The sequence below is a fragment of the Rhamphochromis sp. 'chilingali' genome, assembly GCF_963969265.1.
Source record: "Rhamphochromis sp. 'chilingali' genome assembly, chromosome: 12".
Taxonomy (NCBI): domain Eukaryota; kingdom Metazoa; phylum Chordata; class Actinopteri; order Cichliformes; family Cichlidae; genus Rhamphochromis; species Rhamphochromis sp. 'chilingali'.
This window is the reverse complement of record NC_137939.1, coordinates 6,893,659-6,912,549: the sequence shown is the minus strand read 5'-3', so window position 1 is coordinate 6,912,549 and position 18,891 is coordinate 6,893,659. Positions and strand designations below refer to the sequence as shown.

Sequence of the window (18,891 nt, the reverse complement as noted above, 5' to 3'; positions counted from 1 at the left end):
TGCAATTATTTTTAATTACAGCAGTAAAATTCAGTATTATGTTTTTTTTTCACTGCTTTATTAAATGTTGGGAATACTTTCTTCTAAAAATAACAATAATTACTAGAGATCCTTGGCAAAGATTTAATGTAGCAAAACTCAACAATATGTGTTTTACAACTAATCTAGAATCAGTAGTCTCTAATGAATAATTTTATGTTTTTTGTGCCATTGCTGTGTAAAATTTAGTTTCCCCAAAATGCATTGATAATAGTTGTTGTAAGACAGAAGATGTTAGTCACAACTAGCTTCATAACTGTATGATATTAGCGGCTATTTTTCTTGATGAGTTATTAGGATGTGAAATTTAAAAATATAACTCCCTTTTACTTTCCAACAAAGCAAAATCTGAGGAGATGAAGCTAACATGGTCTGCCATTATTCCAGCTAAGAAGTACTTTCAGCTCAAGGCCACATGGTTCTCTGAGCATGGTCTTCATTTGATAACTAAAAGACATGATAATGAATATATTTACATGAAGAGTTGCCAGACAATAACCTACATGGTCACCATCATATACCATCATCTATCTTCCTTCATTTTCAGGTTCGTGTTCTGGTTCGTGTTCAGTAGTTAGTTGTTCCCAGTATAGTTTAGTTCATTCTCTGTTTGTCGTTTGTCTATTTTTATTTTGTGTTTAATAAACCACCTTCACACCTTTACAAGTGCCGTGACACTCACATTATCCTTTTGCTTGATGTGTCTGCTGTCCTCAGGTAGAGTCAGGCAGTTTTTGCTCTATCAGCTCAGTGCCAGTCACCTTAAGGGTAAACATCAAGATAACGAACACCTTCCTGTGAAAGGCAAACAGATCAGACAAGCTGCAAACTGCACCTTGAGTGCCCTGTGGGGCATAAGAACTTGGCCATCTGCCCTCCTCGGGCAAAACACAAAAGCCAAGCAAACACTTCAAGACACAAGAAGTGGGTCGGGACAGATAAGTGTCAGGGTGCGCCAGGACTTCTCCTCCAAAGCATTTGAAAAGAAGGTCTTAGCTTAGCTCAGCGATTAGGTTATGAACAATAAAGAAGTGAGCTGTGACACGATTTATTAAGTGCCTGACACATGGTGAGGGAGATACATCCTGCCATAGCTGGATGGGTATCTGTCACGTAGGACGTAGGCGACATTATAGTGCCCGCCAGAAGACTTAGCCTATCACTAAGTCAATAACTGGCTAAACAGAAGAGCTAGCATTCTTTTCACCTCTTTCCACACATCACTGGATAAATGATACTGATATGGAAAATCACCCCACAAAAAGTAAACAGAAAAAGAATGACGGACAGGGAGAAGGAAGTTTGCCTGGCAACAAAGTCATCCCAAGGTCCACTAAATGGACTCTAAAGCACACATTTCTATATGTCAAAACATATGCGCTGACTTTGGCCAAAGGGTCAGCATCAATGCGCATATCAAAATGTAAAAATGCACAATAATCCTCTTTAATGTATTCCACTGTGAAATATTTAAATCCCTTAAACTTAATAAGCCAGAACATCAACAACAGCTAATTACATGAGCATTAAATGGTAGCAAACAGACAAGCAAATGACTCTGTCTTCGCAAAGTTGGTGAGAATGTGCTGCAAGGTTTGATGTGTGACCTTCACGCAAAAACTTGGTGAGATAGCAAGCACAATCTGGAGAAACAAAAGATAGAGAGAAAAGACAAACCTAATAGGTGAGTTTTAAAAGCCATGATTCAGAGGTGCAAAGATACGCCCAGTGATCACAGGGCAAGGAGAATGTGCAAACACCATTAATATCACACTGAAAGGGCTTGGTCGCACGGTTTGTTTTCTTAACAAATGTTCATAATACAAACAGCGATTTGATTTTATGTATTTTTTTTCCCTAAAGACCAAAGTCAAGTTGCATTTTTAACCTTTTATCTCTTGACTTCTATATGAAACACTGTTAGTAGCTTTCCTAGCTCTATAGTAAATGTAAATTTTTTATTAACATGCGTGGCTGCCAAAAACAACCACAGATGTGTTGCCCATATGCCTCCTGCCATCTGAGCACCTACGGGAGTATGATCATACAGTCTAGTCAGTGCCAATCAGTGAAGAACACAATACCTCCAGCTACTGTATGGCGACATGTCTCTATCAATAGACAAGTCAAGCCAATCTACCAGTTAGATAATAGCAGCAGTCGCTCTGACAGTTAGATCCCTACACTGGACTCTCTGTGGGCCTTGCCTCTCTCTGCTTGCCTTCCTATCCTCAGGGGTTAGCAGTCCTACACACCCAACCAGATAGAGACACACACACACATAAGGTGGACCTGGGGCTCTGGCGTTCTATCATGTTTAGCTAAAGGGGGAGCATAATGGTTTTTAAATGGATGACTCAGTGCTGGCCCAGAGAGGGCATCTGAGACAGAAGAGAATGGCCATGGCCTGCAGCAAAGCAGCTCTTAGATTGAGCTGTCCGTCTCACTAAAATGAGTCTGAGTTAACACCTCTTCCAGTTCCCAGTGCCCCAGGACAGACAATAGCAGGCTTCCTCTCTGCCTTTCCCTTTCTTCTTTCTGTTGTTCCTAACCTTTCACTCTCTCTTTCTATTACTCCATGTTTCTCTGCACCCATCTTAAGCTTTTACTCAGCGATCCAGAGAGCACTAAAGCATCGAGCATGTGACTGAGCTGTTTGGGTTCACTGGTAGACCACAGAGCTTACAAAGCCAACATGATGAGTTATTGCCAGTCTTAGTAAAAAAGAACAAATAAAAAATAAAGTCAAAAATCCACAAAAATGTAGACAGTGTATTTAAGCTGTTTTGGATGCAGCAATGCTGCTGCAGATGGATTATATCACTGTTGATGGTGAAAACCTTGTGACTGCAATTTTAGCAATTTTGTATTCTTAGGATTGACAGGGCTTCACTTACAGTTTAATCAATATCCTTTGAGTTTTACATAATTCTATAACTTAAAATTAGGCTGTCACCAAGAAGAAACCAAGATTGTTTTGGGGAGGAGCGGTGGTGCCTTTGGGGTTCACCCAACATCATGAATTTACTAATTTTTAGATAAAGTGGAAGCACAGTTATGCAAAGATAATCACTCTGATAATTACATTCAGCTTTTGATCTAAATTGTCACAGTACCTGCTGAGTTCTAACATATGAGGTCTTGGTTAGATACTATCACACACAAAGGTCTCGGGTGACTTCTCCTATTATCTCTCATAGCACATCACTGTGTTTTGGCAGGGGACTGTTACAACACACAACAGACCTTTAATGAACACTCTGTTTTCTTCTTTCTTTTTGATGTTGTTTGAAACATTTTCGGTTTTGCATTTTACGGTTTCCCTCTATCAAAAAGCATCAAGTCTTCTCGTGTCCACTTACATCTTTCTGTACTTAGCCAAGGTTCTGTCACTCCCTCGGCTGTCTATTTGTCTAAGACCAGGGGCAGTAGATGACTAGATGGTGAAAGGGGGGAGAAATGGGGTGTATGGGACTCCTAAGGGAGTCTGTTGATGACTATCAACAGGCTGACTGTTATGACTATCTGTGATAAGAGTCTGGGAGAGAAGAGCCTCTGAAGATTTCCAGCCCACAGCCCAGACAGGATATCTTTAAAAAATAATACACCCTGAGCCAGGGTCAGTCCTCCAATGGCTATTCAGAAGGAGAAAGAAGAGAAGATGGAATTATTGTTCCCTTTTGACAGGTTGGGAGGCAGAGATCAAAGATTTTACCTTGAAGAGAAATAAAACTGACCTCAGGCTAATAGCAACATGCATACTGATCTAGAAAGAGTATATTGAAAATGTCACAAAACGCCAAAACGTTCCAGCATCAGCTGAGTCTTGGCTGTGTTCGCATACATACCTTTCCGGGTGGCTTATGAAACTGAAACTGACAAATGAACAGAAAACTATCTTTGTAATATCCTTCAACATGCTGAGATATACTGTATGTTCCTCATATCTACTGTACAGTATAAAGCGACATTTGTTGTTATTTGGTGCTATATAAATAAAATTGAATTGAATTTTAAAGGAGTAGACAGAGTGTAAAATTTGCTGAGTTTCTTCCTTCTTTTAGGCCAGGTGCGAGTGTTTTTGCCAGGGCACTTTGGTGGGGACGTGTGGATGTTTCTCTTTAGAGCTTAAGTCAGCCTCGTCCTAAAGCAAAAGAGCTGAAGCTATGCTGATGAATATGCATTAGCCGGGTGTCCGGGGAGAAAAAAAGGAAGGAGGAGGGAAAACTGAGAGAAAACATGAGCGCTGTGGGGAGTGTGTAGCTTTTGGAGAGAAGCCTCTTGCACCCCAAATGGCTGGCCATAATACAAAGTTTAAAAAGGAATATGTTCACCCTGGCACACTGCCACATAGCGTGTGCCTGAGTGTTTTAATCGTCTGCATGCTCCTACAACTGGTGAGAAGAAAACGTGGCTGAAAAAAAGACTTCTTCAGACTGAAACTATGATGGGATTTTTTTGTTAATTTATCTACATAATTTTCATTTGACTGGTTTTTTGACGGTATTTTATCAACATGAGCCATGAGTTTTAACATTTGAACTATGTATTGCATAGTATAAAGCATGAAACCACGGCAACATTCTCAAAAAAATTCCCTGCCTTGTTGGTTAAAGTTTTTTTAACTGTGCCCATCAGCTGCTGGTGTCCAATTCAATCACATCCTGCCCTTTTCAGAATGATGTTCCAATGATTAACTTGTCCAAGCTTCTATCCTTTGTTATGTATGAATGTAATATGAGACTACGTGAATGACCGTCCTCCTGAAAAACGAACAGTCAAGGAGTCAGTGAAACGAAAAGCAGGCCAGCATATTTCACCTCTAATTAGGCATTTGAGAAAGCGAGACAGAGACGGAGAGAGACAGAGACCAGGAGTTTCTTTTTTCCCTTAATGAGCTTACTGAAGCAACTTCAATATCCTCTAATGTCATGTTGAAATGAAAATTAATAGTTCAATATGCCGCCACCGCACTGGGCCACGCTTCTTCCATTTCCATATCAGATGCCGTGACCAAATGAGTCTGCTCGCTTCAGACCGACGCCCAGAAAAGCTGATACCACCGCTAATCAGCCAGATTTTTCCATTTGACATTGCTACGTTGCTCTGCCGGAATTCTGGATAAGTGTATTGTGTGCGTATGACTTTGAGTGTATGCGACAATCAAAGATGAGGTCCAATCCTACACATGATGGAAACAGAATGGGCATCTATGGTGATGAGACAGATTCTCTTGAGGAAATGTAAAATCTGAAAAGTGCCTCATTGCTTTAGTTACTTTCTTCACTTCTATTTAGCTCCGTGTCTTACTGTGTTGTACTGCGTTACCAGTAGCGGATTAAAAGGGACCCACAGTTTATGTGAAATAAAATAAAACTAATTAAAAGAACAGCAACTATAATGACTGCACAGAGAACCTGTGATAGTTCCTACCTCCCATCCAAAGGAACTGTCTTTGCCTGTGGCCACATGATGCTTTGTGCTGTGCAGACCAAACCTCTCACCAGCACCTATGCGGGTCTTTGCCCATACACCCAGACCTGCACCGGGCACAGAGGACTCCCGCAGCTCCAGTTCACTGGGAATGGGAATGTCATCAGGAATGTAGACAGGTGCCTCATAGGGCGAGCCCTCCTTGGGTGTGGTGAAGTCCTGGTCATTGCTGCTGCTGCTATTGTTGTGGAGATGGTGGTGGTGGGAGGCATAGATATGGGAGTGTAGCAGGTGGTGGTGGTTGCTGTTTGGATGGGAGGGAGTCGGTGAGGGCAAGGGGGACATGTTGATGATGCCGTCTTCTGCGTCGTCTTCTGGGCTGTCGGCGCCACCTCCGCTGCCAGCCGCTAAACCTGGCAGATCAGCCTCTGTGTCGTACATGCTGTCCACTGGCTCACTGTCATCTACGAGACAAAGACACACACAGAGATGTCACAAAGGATGTGTAACCTCCTGGATTTCCATGCCAGCTATATAGACGGGAAGAGAAAATCTGGTTTTAGCCATAAATCTATGTGAATAGCTTCCCTGGAATTGAAGACAGAAATTGAAATACTGTAAATCATATTTCCAAACCCAGTGGCATACTACGCATGCAAGGAGTTCTTGGCCTTAAGTTACAAAATGCACTTCAATGTCCTAACCTCTAAATTGTCGGCAAACCACACAGCACAATGAGGAAATTTAGTGGTCCTCAGAAAGTCATACTTATCCATCTGACTGGCTTCAGCAACAAAATGCTTAGTTCACTGATTTTCCAGAGGTTATCTGAGAACAGCCAGAAACACAGAGATAGTGGCCAAGTCCTTCGTGGGAATAGTTCTCAGTTTAATCATGGTCACCACGTCCTGCCAGGACTCATCTTACAAATAATTCGTTATATCTATCATTGACCTGTTGGGCCTCGTCGCCCATTATTATTTTCACATCTAAGACCTGACAACATGATTGTGCCGGCGCTCCAGGATCCCACCATTCTGACATGAGTGAAAACAAGAACAGCAAGTATGGTTTTGGTAACTTCAAATTTCATGATTTTGTTTTTCATACTGTATAATTCAGGCATTTATTATGTAAAATGAAAGTTTGTATGCACTAGAGCCTTTTGGTGAGTATCATTCCCTTAGGCTGTTTTTGAGTAGAGGCCTTTTAGTACGGCATATCAAGTTTTTAGTAAAGCTAAGATGTGTAATAATTTTCCTTTGTAAATAGCATAACATTGGAATTTGAATCAGGACCAATGGCATCAAGGGAGAAGAAAGCTTACAAATATGAAATAAATGCACATTTTTCAATCCAGCCCTCAACAGATCTGTACCTATTTGTTTGTGTCTCTGTTTTCTTAAGCACACCTATACACGTCTTTTTGTTATCCCTCTCTAGACAGTCCTGGTGTCTTAAGTCAAAGTACCACTGCAGTTTTACTATCTAAACACAGGGACTGGCAATCAGCAGGCCAACTAGGCCCAAAATTACAGCAGGAGTGGTTCCAATCAAGCGCTTTCCCCCTCTCCTAACCTCCATCTAGCCTGCTGCCAAGCCTGTCGTCGCTGCCCAGGTTTTAACTGGAGCTGTAACATGACATTTTAAAAATGTGCTTGTTAGTGTGTGGAAGTATATTATTTTGTAATGAGAGGTTTTAATTTAAAAAATGATGCAAGTTGAATTCAATTAACAATTGGGATGTTTTATTTCCGTGAGTTTATTCATTCTAAAATGCTGTTTCTGTGTTATGTCAGGTCAGAAAGGCAGAGAAATACAGGCAGAATATGCTGTTAGGGAATCCAAATAACAAAACTGTTGTTACAGAAAGTGTAGAAAAGCACACAATGTGCAGTGGTTACCTTTTTTTGCTATCTTGTAATTAGACATGCAACTTTAAAATGCGAAATGTGAAACTTTGGAAGCATGTGACGAGGGCTTTTCAGAGCCTGGCAAACCTGCAGCTTGTCCACATACATTTGGGTAACTTATCACATAAAGCTGAAGCAGTAAAAGTCAGCCTTTTATTAGTGATTTTGCGTCATCCCAGTGATTTTGACTGGAAAGAAACCTGTTTTTTAATGATCACTGTTTCGTGGGGATTCAGACCAGGCGTGCAATTAAGCATTGGAACATGTGAGCCAGCAGTAGCTTCCACTTTTCACAGATCAATTAAAGTTTTATAACTCAGCTCTATCTGCTGCTCCTTCCACACAATCAAAAGTGTTTTCAGACTGTTAAACTTTTTTTTCACTCCATCTCTCCCTCTCTCTCTTTCTGTTCACTCCCCCACTCTCACTGGCACTTGACCCATTGAGAGCAATTTTGACAAGCAGAGAGACAGCCTCGGAAAATCTATTAAATACCATTTGGCTTTAAGAGCCCCTATGAACAACAAAATGCACAGATCGCCACGTCAAATAATTGAGTAACAAAGAGAAGGGAAGAAAAATAAAAGTTCCTCTTAATCTTAATGAACAAAACATCTTTTGTGAGACGCATGGTGCAGTAAACCACACGGTGTGATATTAAACATGTTCAACTTTCAGTCGTAACTTTGTTAATTCCTAAAAAGAAAACAATTTTTTTTAAAGCATGTGAGACCAGAGACGAATGTTCTTTGCCATTCTGTAATACCATGTTCAACTGATGATGAAAAAAAGAAAGTGCAAATGAGAAAACAAAGCAGGCTCATAAGTCGAAGGGTGAGAAAGAAAACAAAGAGGAAAAGACAAAGAGTCCAGCAACTGATGACTGAGCTGCTTTTAAACAGCTGTGTGTTAGTTCTGGGTCTCAAACGTCCCAGAAAGAGATGTTAGGTTCACCTCCCTAAGGGCTTCTTAAAAAACACCCAGGCCAGATAGTGCCTTCCTCTCCCTGGCTCCTTATGTTGTTCTTTCTCTCTCTGTTCCCCTACGCCATCTCTTTCTCTTTTACGGGGAGCTATTTATCCTGATTACATCAGGGGTCAATCATTAATTCGCACCTTGGGGGTCCCGGTGCTGGCCATGGCTACAATAGGCTGCTTGTTCAGCGGCTGTTATTCCAGTGGAAAACTACTCTGCTCTGCCTGAGAGCCAGGCACAGGCCACATGAAGGCATCCCATTTATTTGATAAATTGTAAATGCATGCCATAAACGGAGCTCTTTGCTTTGTAGCATGGCTTGCAATAACAAAGATTTTAGGGCACGTATGAACAGATGCGGGGTATCACACAAACACACATCTGTTTGCAACTGAAGGAGCTGTTACTGTACTCAAAACACATGCGCAAGAGATCAGATGGTGTTGTAGGTAAAGATGATATCTCATAATTACTACATGTCAAAGGGAAAGAACAAGATATGACACCGATATAGCATTTACAGTCACTAGCCTAAAGTACACATCTGACACCATCAACTATTTATTGCAACAACAAGGAAACAACAATAGCACAAGATATTAAAGAAAACATGTTCTTTCCGTTCAAGATTAGAAGAAGCTACTGAGGATTTTTTTTTTTAATAAAAATAATAAAATATGAAATGCTGATAACATTGTAATCAGCGTTGCCATAGCAAAATAACTTGACACGGTGCTGAAAATCAGCGGTTTAATCGGAGGGCCTTGCAAAAGGCAAATTGTTCTGTGGTTGTGTTTAATCAGAGCACTCTAGACTTAAATGCATAAAGATAGAGATCTGGAGTAATTTTCTGCCGTCTGCCTGGACGCACACAAACACATGTGCCTTGTGGCATATGGACTGAGCGGTATTATCGATGTAGTCTGAAGAGCAGGAGGAAACAACACTGACGGCATACACGAATTCTGAGAAAGGAGCTAATGCATATAATAAAGACCAGCTAATTTCCTGCAGAGTAAGCAGTCATGCCTTTAGTGAAAATAAAAAAAAATTACAATTCTTTGTAAAGCTGTTGCTCAAAGGTGCATTTTTTTCTTGTTAGGAAGGGATACACATATTGAACAGAAAAAGAACTGCACAGTACAGGATAGAACAGATGCCAAAAATAGCCCGATTATTCAGAGCCAGGTGTATAAGCAGCATGGTGAGGTCATGGCTGTGGCTATGATAACATTAAAAGAGAGAGGAAAAAAATGTGTGTGTGTGTGTGTCCCATTGATGGCCATTATAAAGCACACACATCCTACTTCTCTGACTGCCTTCTCCAGTACACACAGAGACTGCATCTTTTGGCTGGCCGTAAATTGATCTGGTTTAATTCAAAAAGAAAGCCAGCCACTGATGAAAAGACAATATCCAGGGGAAAGGCAAAACTATGCAAAATTCAGCAGAGACTCCAAATATGGGGGGAAAAGATCGTCTGCTGAATGAAAACATTTTTTAAAAAAATCAAGGCAGAGGGAGACTGTGTGGACCATGACAGATATGAAAAATAGTTAGGTGGTTGAGCAATAAATGACCAAACATTTTGATGTGGGAGCGCTGTGTGCATGTGGGGCAGTGTGCAAAGCCAAGTGTAATCTGCTGCCTGTGCCACTATATTGTGTCAATGTGGTCCCACTTAGCTGCGATATTTTTAGTTCCTTTTTAATAAGGCTTTTGATGATTTTGTCTTCACAAAGAGAGTCCCCCACCACCACCACTACCGCCACCCACCACCCCCACTTCCCTATTTAAAACAGGAGGGATGCAGCTGTAAAAAATCAAACAGGGACAAATTAAAAGGTAGAAAGAGTGAGCAGTAAAAAAAAAAAGAAAGAAAGAAAGAAAAGTGTACAATAGGGATTTTTTCCACAGTGACACTGGGGTACCATATATCCAAAATGACGTGTAAATGGAAGCATGTGACGAGGCGGCCAAAGGAGGGCATTCAGTGGAGAAGGTTTGTGCATTTCCATGTGGGTGGAACTAGTGAGCGAGCATTGGGGGCACGATCATCTACAATATGAGAAAGCCTCTCCGAGCAAGAACACCACACTGTTTCCCCTTGTAAAAGCACCAGGGAGCATTTCCAAGCAACACTTAAAACTACAACACAGCTACTTTGGAATAGGTGGAAAGTAAGAAGGAAAGAAAGACAGAAAGAAAAAGAAAGAGAGAAAAAGGCCAATGCACCATCTGAAGGCCCATTTCCCCTCCACAGGGTTGCTCATGTAATGCTGCAGATAATTACGCAATAACAATAATAACTATAATAAAGAATTTATCCAACAGCAACATATACTGGGATTGTTTGCTTTGCAACAATCTCAGCAATAAGATACTCAAACTATAGGACTTAATTATTTTATTATTAAGTTTGCATTTTTACAAGCCACAGTTTACAATGCTTATGTCATTGACGAAAAGTGTGGTAAAAAAGTAGGTGGTTTTTATTTCTTTAAGCGCTAACACGACTAAAATATCGTGGGAACAAAACTGAAATTTAATTTCCATTTCTTAAAAGGTTCAAATCCACGCATCCTGACCCAATGACCTTGTTTTTTGGCAGAATTTAGAACATTTACTTTAATATTGGTGTCTCTTTGTCTGAGTCTCATCACTTACTGTCTATGACTATAAGGCTAGAAGACTTTGGTCACTGCAGCTCAGAATGGAGAGAGTGAGTGTGCATTTTTATGTTTGTGTGTAGCATCAATACAACATGGCTGATGTATTGATGTGTCATTTGTGCTGAGCAGCCCAGAGCCATTCCATCCTCCAATAAAGTGCATGTGTGAGTGTGTGTATACACTGAGATCAAGCCTCCAGGCAAGTAGGAGACAGCAGGCAACCTCCTGCAGCTGAGAGCAGGTGTGTTTTTGCGTGTGCGTGTATAAGTGTGTGTGGTGGCCCTGTAGTCCCAGGGGACCCTGGGGACCAGGCTGCTGCAGACATTTATTAACAGGGCAGATTAATAGCACTAGGAAAACATGTTCACAAACATGATAAATATTAATAATAATCAATATTGAGTTACATTTGCCAAATTGAGTTGCAAACATCACCCAGGGGGTGGGTATGGAGAGAGGAGGGAGAAGGGGGAAGAAAGGAGGTGGATAAAACAGGAAGAATACTGAGTGCAAAAGAAGAAGAAGGTGAAAAGAAGGAATCAAACAACAGTGAATAGTCTACACATGATTTAACAGCGAAAACTAAGCAAAACCCTTTACATTTACATGTCACAATAACCGAGACCACCTAAATCAGCTATTTTAAACTGAGCCTCAGAATCAATAACAAACAATTCAGGCAGAAGAAAACTATTCTCATTACTTTAATGTATCAGACCATTGCATTGCTAAAGAGGACGCCAAAGTCGGCGCTAAGATAAATCAGCGTAACTGCTAAATGTTTTATATTTCCAATCCTCCGAGGCTACTGAACGAAGGAGCCAGTTGGAGGACAGTGGGACCAAACCAGAGTCATCGTCAACACTCAGAGCACATCCGCACAAACAAGGCGGTGAAGCAAAGTTTGAATGTCAAACGCCACAGTCAAATTTTCACCACCATGGAAAGCAATTCTTGAATTAATTTTACAGCTTCACTGAGATCTAAAGGTGAGTCTGATTTATGAAGACATCCTCACTACCGGTGGAAGGTCACAGTCACTATCCACAGAAGTAAGAGAAATCAATCAAATCTAGAGGCAAATAATTTATCTCAGTTTTTATTTAATGTATCAAAAAACGTCACTTCAGGCAACAGAATAACAGAACGTATGGTTGCTTTCAAAGATTCCACTTTTCAGGAACAGACTTTCACACTGTGCTTTGTCGATCTCTTTTTCCATTTCTATTTGTGAGTCTCTAGGTGTGTGTGTGTCTGTGTGTGAGTGTGTGTGTGTGTGAGAGAGAGAGAGAGAGAGAGAGTCCCTACACCCACTTCTTGTGCAGCTTCATTTAGCAGGCCATTCGGGAGGCCAGACAGCAGCTAGGGGAGTACCAAGGCAGACAGTGTTCAGAACAAACCCATCTATTCTAATTAACCAGGGAAAAGAGAGGTTTGACTTGTGCGTCTGTATGTGTGCATGTATTTTTTCGAAGCAGGGCACTTTATTCAGTTTAACTTTTTATTTTAGGATGGGTTTATATTGTCTTTAATGTGTAAAATGTGAAATAATAATCACACTTTTTTACACTGATTTCAATAAAATCTTACTGGATCTTGGTCAATATCGCGTTGCGTCCACCTCAGTAATATCTATATGTCCTGACCTGCCTGATTATCATAGTTAGATGAAAATCTAGAGAGGGAATTCATGGCCAACAGATTTCTTAGCCGACATGGATGCACTTGGGTGTGTGTGCATGCTGAGTGTGTGTCTGTGTTAGTCAGTGTGGTTTGGCAGACTGGACGCAGCATACACCGATACATCAGTCTATTACTCTTTAGCCTTGCTCCTGCTCCTCTCTTTTTCTCGCTCCCTCCAGTCATTAGCCAGTGAATTAACGACAATCGAGCACGCTATTAATCACCCTGACAAACGTGTTAGCATTGCCTGGCTAGGCCGGCGCGAGACTCTGGTGGGGGAGGAGGAGGAGGAAGGGAATGGAGGTGGTGGGCGAAAAGTATGAGAGTGAGCGCAGGATGACTACAAGGGTCAAGGGAGACTCTTGGTCTTTGGGGAAGGAAGAAATGTAAAGATATGGAAAAGAAGAGGTGTGAGAGACACAAGGGACATAAGATGAAGAGAAGACGGTGCAGCAGAAAAAACAAAAGGCTGATGTGAGCAACAGAATTCAGCACTCAGTCTCTGTGCACTTGAATATGTTTAACTTTAGTGTTCTGTTATTGAACAGTTAAAGTAGGTTATTTATACTACGGCGAAGCAAATGTACTCAAGGTTAAAGCTTATCAGCTCTTATGGAGTTGAATGTGTGGAGCTGCTGAAGGGTTCCTGTTTAAAGTCAAAGTCATAATGCAGTGTAACTACACTGTATGTAATTCTGAATTCAAATTGTACATATACATGTGTGCACCTCTTATATAGTTTGTACACCTTAGTGATTTTTTTTGTGTGCATTTTAAAGGCCCAGATAGGGACGGGCATTGCAAACCAGCTAAGGTTATAAATGGTGAGGTGTGTTGAGCAGTTGATGTAATATAGCTGTCCCACTGTAAAAATAAACTAATTAAACTAAACTTTTAATATTATCAGCCATTGCTTGTGGTGTAGTGCTGTGCATCCTACAAGACTGTATAAAACACATAATTGCATATAAGCCTTAGAGAGCATGCAACATGCAAATATATATATTGTCATTTGTCATTGTCATCTACCTTAAAATTTGTAGGAAGGGCATTATCCAATGCAAACTATACATAATGCTTCTATTATCAATTTGTATTTGCATTTACTAAATGGCATATAATGTAGATAAAATAAGACCAGGCTTTAATAGACTTATAGAAAAGCCAAGAAATTACCCAGAGCTTTGCAGGAAGTTATGTTTGCCGTCCATCTCTACTCTAATAACGAATGAGAACTCCTTCATCTTTCACTCCTGCTTTCTCCCACACTACCAGACTAAGACCACCTGCTGGGAGGCCTGAGCTCTGGACGTCAGGTGGGTCACGGCCATCACACAGTCCCATGTCATCAGGCTGTCACAGTGAATGGAACTGACATGGGAGATATGCTAATCCACTTAGCTTCAAACTCAGCCAGGAGGCCGGTACGCAGCTCCGTCTCTGCCCACTATGAGCAGAACACACACAGACACATTAAGCCATGTAACTGTGAACTTTCCTCAATATGCATATTAGTTTAGATCAAATGAAGCCAAATGATCCCTGTGGGGCTATTAAGCTAGTACTCAATAGGATTTATATCATAGGAAAATAACAGGTTATATAGGGATACAAAGACATGTAAGTATGAAAGCTAAAGCAATACCTTCAGTAAATAATGGTTCTCCGAAGCCTCTAATAGGTCACGTTTTATTTTAGTTGTTTAAAGGATGCTAATGACATCAAGTAATGGACTAGAGAGGACTAGAGAATGAAAATTATGCGTGTCACATGTTCATCCCGTGTACTGTAAATGGAGATGCAGTCAGGCGTGTGTGCATTAACGTATAAACTGACTACTTTGATATAGTTAGTAAAAATGTGAAAAAACAAACAAACTCTGCATTCTCACGCACATCAGCATGGTGTTATAATCATACAGTACACTCTGACTTTCACACATGCTCATTGAGTCTGCACCAAAGTGATCAAAGTAATTCAGCAAGCAGCTAGGTGTCAGAGTTCAAAACTATTGCACCACTCAGCCAGATGATATCTCAAACTTATCCATCATATTTCCCGACCATGACTTCCCCTATTAGGAGCGGTGGCGGTGTTATTACTAATCTGTTCACTATCCCACAGAAACAGGAAGGAAGAGAGGGAAACAGATGGGAAGGCAGGAGAATGGCGAGAGAGGGACACAATGCTTACTGCTCCCTTCCTCCTCATCCACTTCACCTCCGTCCCCCTCTTCTGCTCGACTCGCTTTTTAGCTGTCCTCGAAGTGAGAGAGAGAGCGCAAGCGGAGGCTCACAATCAGTCTGACAATACTGTATACAAGTGCTTGAGAACAATGGAGGCCAACCACAAAGAATTCTGGGAACATAGCCACAGACTTCTTCTCCTTTGGGTGGCTCCTGAATGCCAGACCCATCGATACACATCAGCTGGCTGAGACTGACCGGTGCCGGAGAGAAGAGAGAATATAAATACATAATGCAGATATGATGTGCTTAGGTGACTGCTTCTCATCCCTGTACTCTATCTCACTTCTTTGCTGTGTTTCTAGGCATGCACGCATGTGGCAAAAAAAATGGATTTATCAAAATGTTTCCTGTTTCTTGAAATCAAATACCTATGCACATGCATCACACGCCAGCACATGCATACACACAGGTCGAGTGTCACTTCCTTCCATAATTACGACTCTTAATTAACACACATACAACCACCACGTGTGTGTGTGTGTGTGTGTGTGTGTGTGTGTGTGTGTGTGTGTGTGTGTGTGTGTGTGTGTGTGTGTGTGTGTGTGTGTGTGTGTGTGTGTGTGTGAGATATGGCTAGGCAACTGAGTGCAACAATAAGTGCAAAAATACTTCTGACTGAATAAAAAAGAGAGAGAGAGGAGTAAAAGAAAGGCAGGGTTAGGCAGACATGGAGAGAATGAAAAAGACAGAGGCAGGCAATTTTGTCCCTCTCCACTTTAAGTGCGCAGGGTGTGGGGTGAACGCGGGTCCATTTGGAAATAATTGGCTGGTAATTAGGAGGGGTCGACAGGTCGATTCAGGAACAAATGACTGTCTTTAGCTCAGGTGGACCTCCGCACGAGATAATGGGAGCTATACCTCCCACCCCCTCCCCTTTCCACTTTCTTCTCCTCGCTCGTCTCCCTGCTTCTCCCCCATCTTTATATCTGCTGCTGTATGTGCTACCATATTTGCTAACAATGTCTTCACAAAAATGCATACGTTCCTTTATATGCAGTGTAATAGCAACACGCTACATATCCTGCACTGAACACCTACTTACATTTAGAGTACAGCAATCGCCATGTTTGTTTTTTGGGGGATAATGCTAAAAGCTTACAAACTATGAATCAGGTCGTTGTCGTTGTGTTTAAAAGTTACATTACTGACCTTCAATGCTATTCGGAGTGTCCTAACAATAGCAGCATGCATTAGCATCTTGCTTAATTGTAAGGTGGAAGTGGCCAACTTTATAAACAAGTCAAGTTCACAATGCTTAATAACAGAGCAAGGTAAGAAGGAGACCAAACTTCACAAAAAAACAAATTTAGAACCAGCGTTAAAAAATACAAATACAAAATGATACAAAACAATACTAACTTTGTGTTACAAGGACAAGGTGTTGTTCAGGCACACAAATATGAAAGGGAACCCAGAGATACAACAGAATTAGCCAAACAGTGCATTTTGCCCCCATTCACCCTACCAACTACAGGCTCTCACACTCTCTCTGTTTCTCTCCGTGTCTCTTTCCCTCTCCCGTCCTCCCATTCAGCAGCACTGGGGTCTTGTTTGGCTTCCTGCTGTTTGTGTCCAGACAAGGTCTTGATCTGAATACTGATTCCCCATTGATGGGCCCGCACTTCCGATCTAATTAACTTGTTTTGTCTTTGGCTAAATGGAAGCGTCTGAGGGAGGGTGAGAGAAAGAGAGAAAGAAAGGGGAGCGACAGCAAACAATGTCACAGATCTTTGCTGGAGACGCACCGTAAATAACAACAAGTAAACACAAACAGAACGAAGGTTAAGGAAGGATGTGTTAAGAAAATAAATTGTAATGCGTGTGCATTAGAAGCAGCCATAAAAAAACCAAAAAACAAAACAAAACAGAGTTGCTCGCATTAAAAGCAACACTGGAAGTAAACAAGTAAATGGAGGCTTGAAGCCAGAATGAACGAGCACATTTACTGAGCTGAGTGGTGACAGGTGCAACAAAAACTGAGTTGATTCTTACTGGAATAGCTACACAAAAACATGGTTAAAATATGGACTTTCAATTTGTTTTAAAAAATTACTCTCAGGCTATTAAGCCTGACTTGTGATTTTTTTTCTGTGTAAAATTAGTATTAAATATGAATCCAATCATCATATCTTTAGAAAGTATATACCCAGCACCAGCAATTTATTGATTTTTATTTCATTAATATCCGTTTATATTTTATAACCCTCCCATGGTAATATTTCATGTCCATATAGCTGGTTTTACGTCCTGAACTGGCTGGAGATGAAAGCAAGCGTCTATGTAGTTTCCCTTCTGTTTACTGTCCTCTGGTTACCCGTGGGTGCATACATTTCCGTGGGCATACGGCCATTGCCGCTATTTTGCCTCACCTACTTCACAGAAGGAAATACGGAAACAACAACACAAATACGTTAAGGAGGAGAGCAGAGGCAGACTGCGACGTCACAGTGCGTTGAAAGAAAGATATCAGCGAGACAGGCTAGTGACAATAAAAGGCAGGAAGGCAGGAGGGGTGGGTTGGTGAGGTCACTTAATGACATATGACCCAAAATAAACTGCATAAACAAAGGAATAAAGAGGCTTCGATGGGTAAAAGGAAGAGGAGAGGGGCAGACAGAGGGAGGATCAAAGGGGATGTCCGCTGCTGATACTGCACCTCAGATAATGTGTGGTGCAATTAGCGCCCTGTGACGATTTCCATTAGAGCTAATCAAATATTTATACTGCCTTCTGAGCATGTCACAATGCTGCCCTGGCCCTTCATATCAATGTGACAAATGCCTAATGAAAGAGTGGGCGTGTAGACAGTGAGAGGAGGTGGGGAGGCAGAGAGATAGAAAAGGAGAGAAAGAAAGAGGTGTTAGAAGTAGAGTTTGCTCTTTCTCCCTCTTCCACATTTGGTTTGCAAATGTTAGACCTCTGTCATCAATTACATGGCTGGTCTGGTGGCAATGAGTGGCTGTGCGTGCGTGCGTGTGTGCGTGTGTGCGTGCGTGTGTGTGTGTGTGTGTGTGTGTGTGTGTGTGTGTGTGTGTGTGTGTGAAGAAACAAGGGCAAGGGAGCACTGATGCTACCTTAGCTAGAACCATTCATCACATTGGGCTGGATGCTGAACCGGTCCAAATGGGCCACATCAAACTCAACATTAAACCAAAATCACTGCTTGAAGTAGTTTGATTTGAATTTGATTCTCATAATAGTGCCATTCTCAAGATATCTACATGTCAGAAGAATGCATTTGTGAGCTATAGAAAAATAAACTGACTACAGTTAAGTGGTGCTTCTACAGATAAAAAAAAATACCAATAATAACACATTCAAGCTGTTACCGGATGATATTGATGTTCTATTGTTTTTTAAAAATAAAAACAAACTCATACTCAATATTAAAATGATGTGACCCAATCCTACTCCAACTACATCCAACTAAGTGTAAATGAACTATTTAATATCACAAAAACCTTTTTAGAGGCTTTCAGAAAAAGTTTTGAGAAAAAAAATGATCTCAGATGCACGCACACACGCACACACACACATTAACCATTGCTGGCCAGTGGCACAATTGAGAGAAGGTTAGGGGTAACAAGATGGGCGGGCCTCCAAAGGTGAGAGGTCAAGTCCCGGTCTGACAGACAGATGGAAGAGAGTGGTCAGGCTTGAAGGATGAGAATGGGATGAAGGATGGCCCTGGTTGGGTGCTGTGTCAGTCTGGGATATGGATGACCGTCTTCACTACTGTGACAGAGTAATAGGCTCCCATTAACCAGGCAGGTTAACTGACCAGTGAGAGGAAAACGCTATAACAAAGGATACAAAAAATACTTAAACAGAGCAAAGAGCCCTTGTGTAACTAACAACTTTAAAGACATGAGGCTCAGAAGAAAAAAAGCTGACCAAAACAGGGAACTGATCACGGTGTGTTCTACC

General features: G+C 41.3%; 1 protein-coding gene across 6 annotated transcripts in view; it reads right to left on the bottom strand.

Annotated features, from left to right (window-relative positions):
- prdm16 (PR domain containing 16) overlaps positions 1 to 18,891 on the bottom strand; it is a 174,913-nt gene that overhangs the window by 111,022 nt on the left and 45,000 nt on the right. For all 6 annotated transcript variants that reach the window (XM_080899265.1, XM_080899264.1, XM_080899266.1 and 3 more), the window contains exon 2: positions 5,473 to 5,936. In XM_080899265.1, coding sequence (XP_080755391.1) covers positions 5,473 to 5,936 — 464 coding nt within the window. The remainder of the gene's footprint in view (positions 1 to 5,472; positions 5,937 to 18,891) is intronic.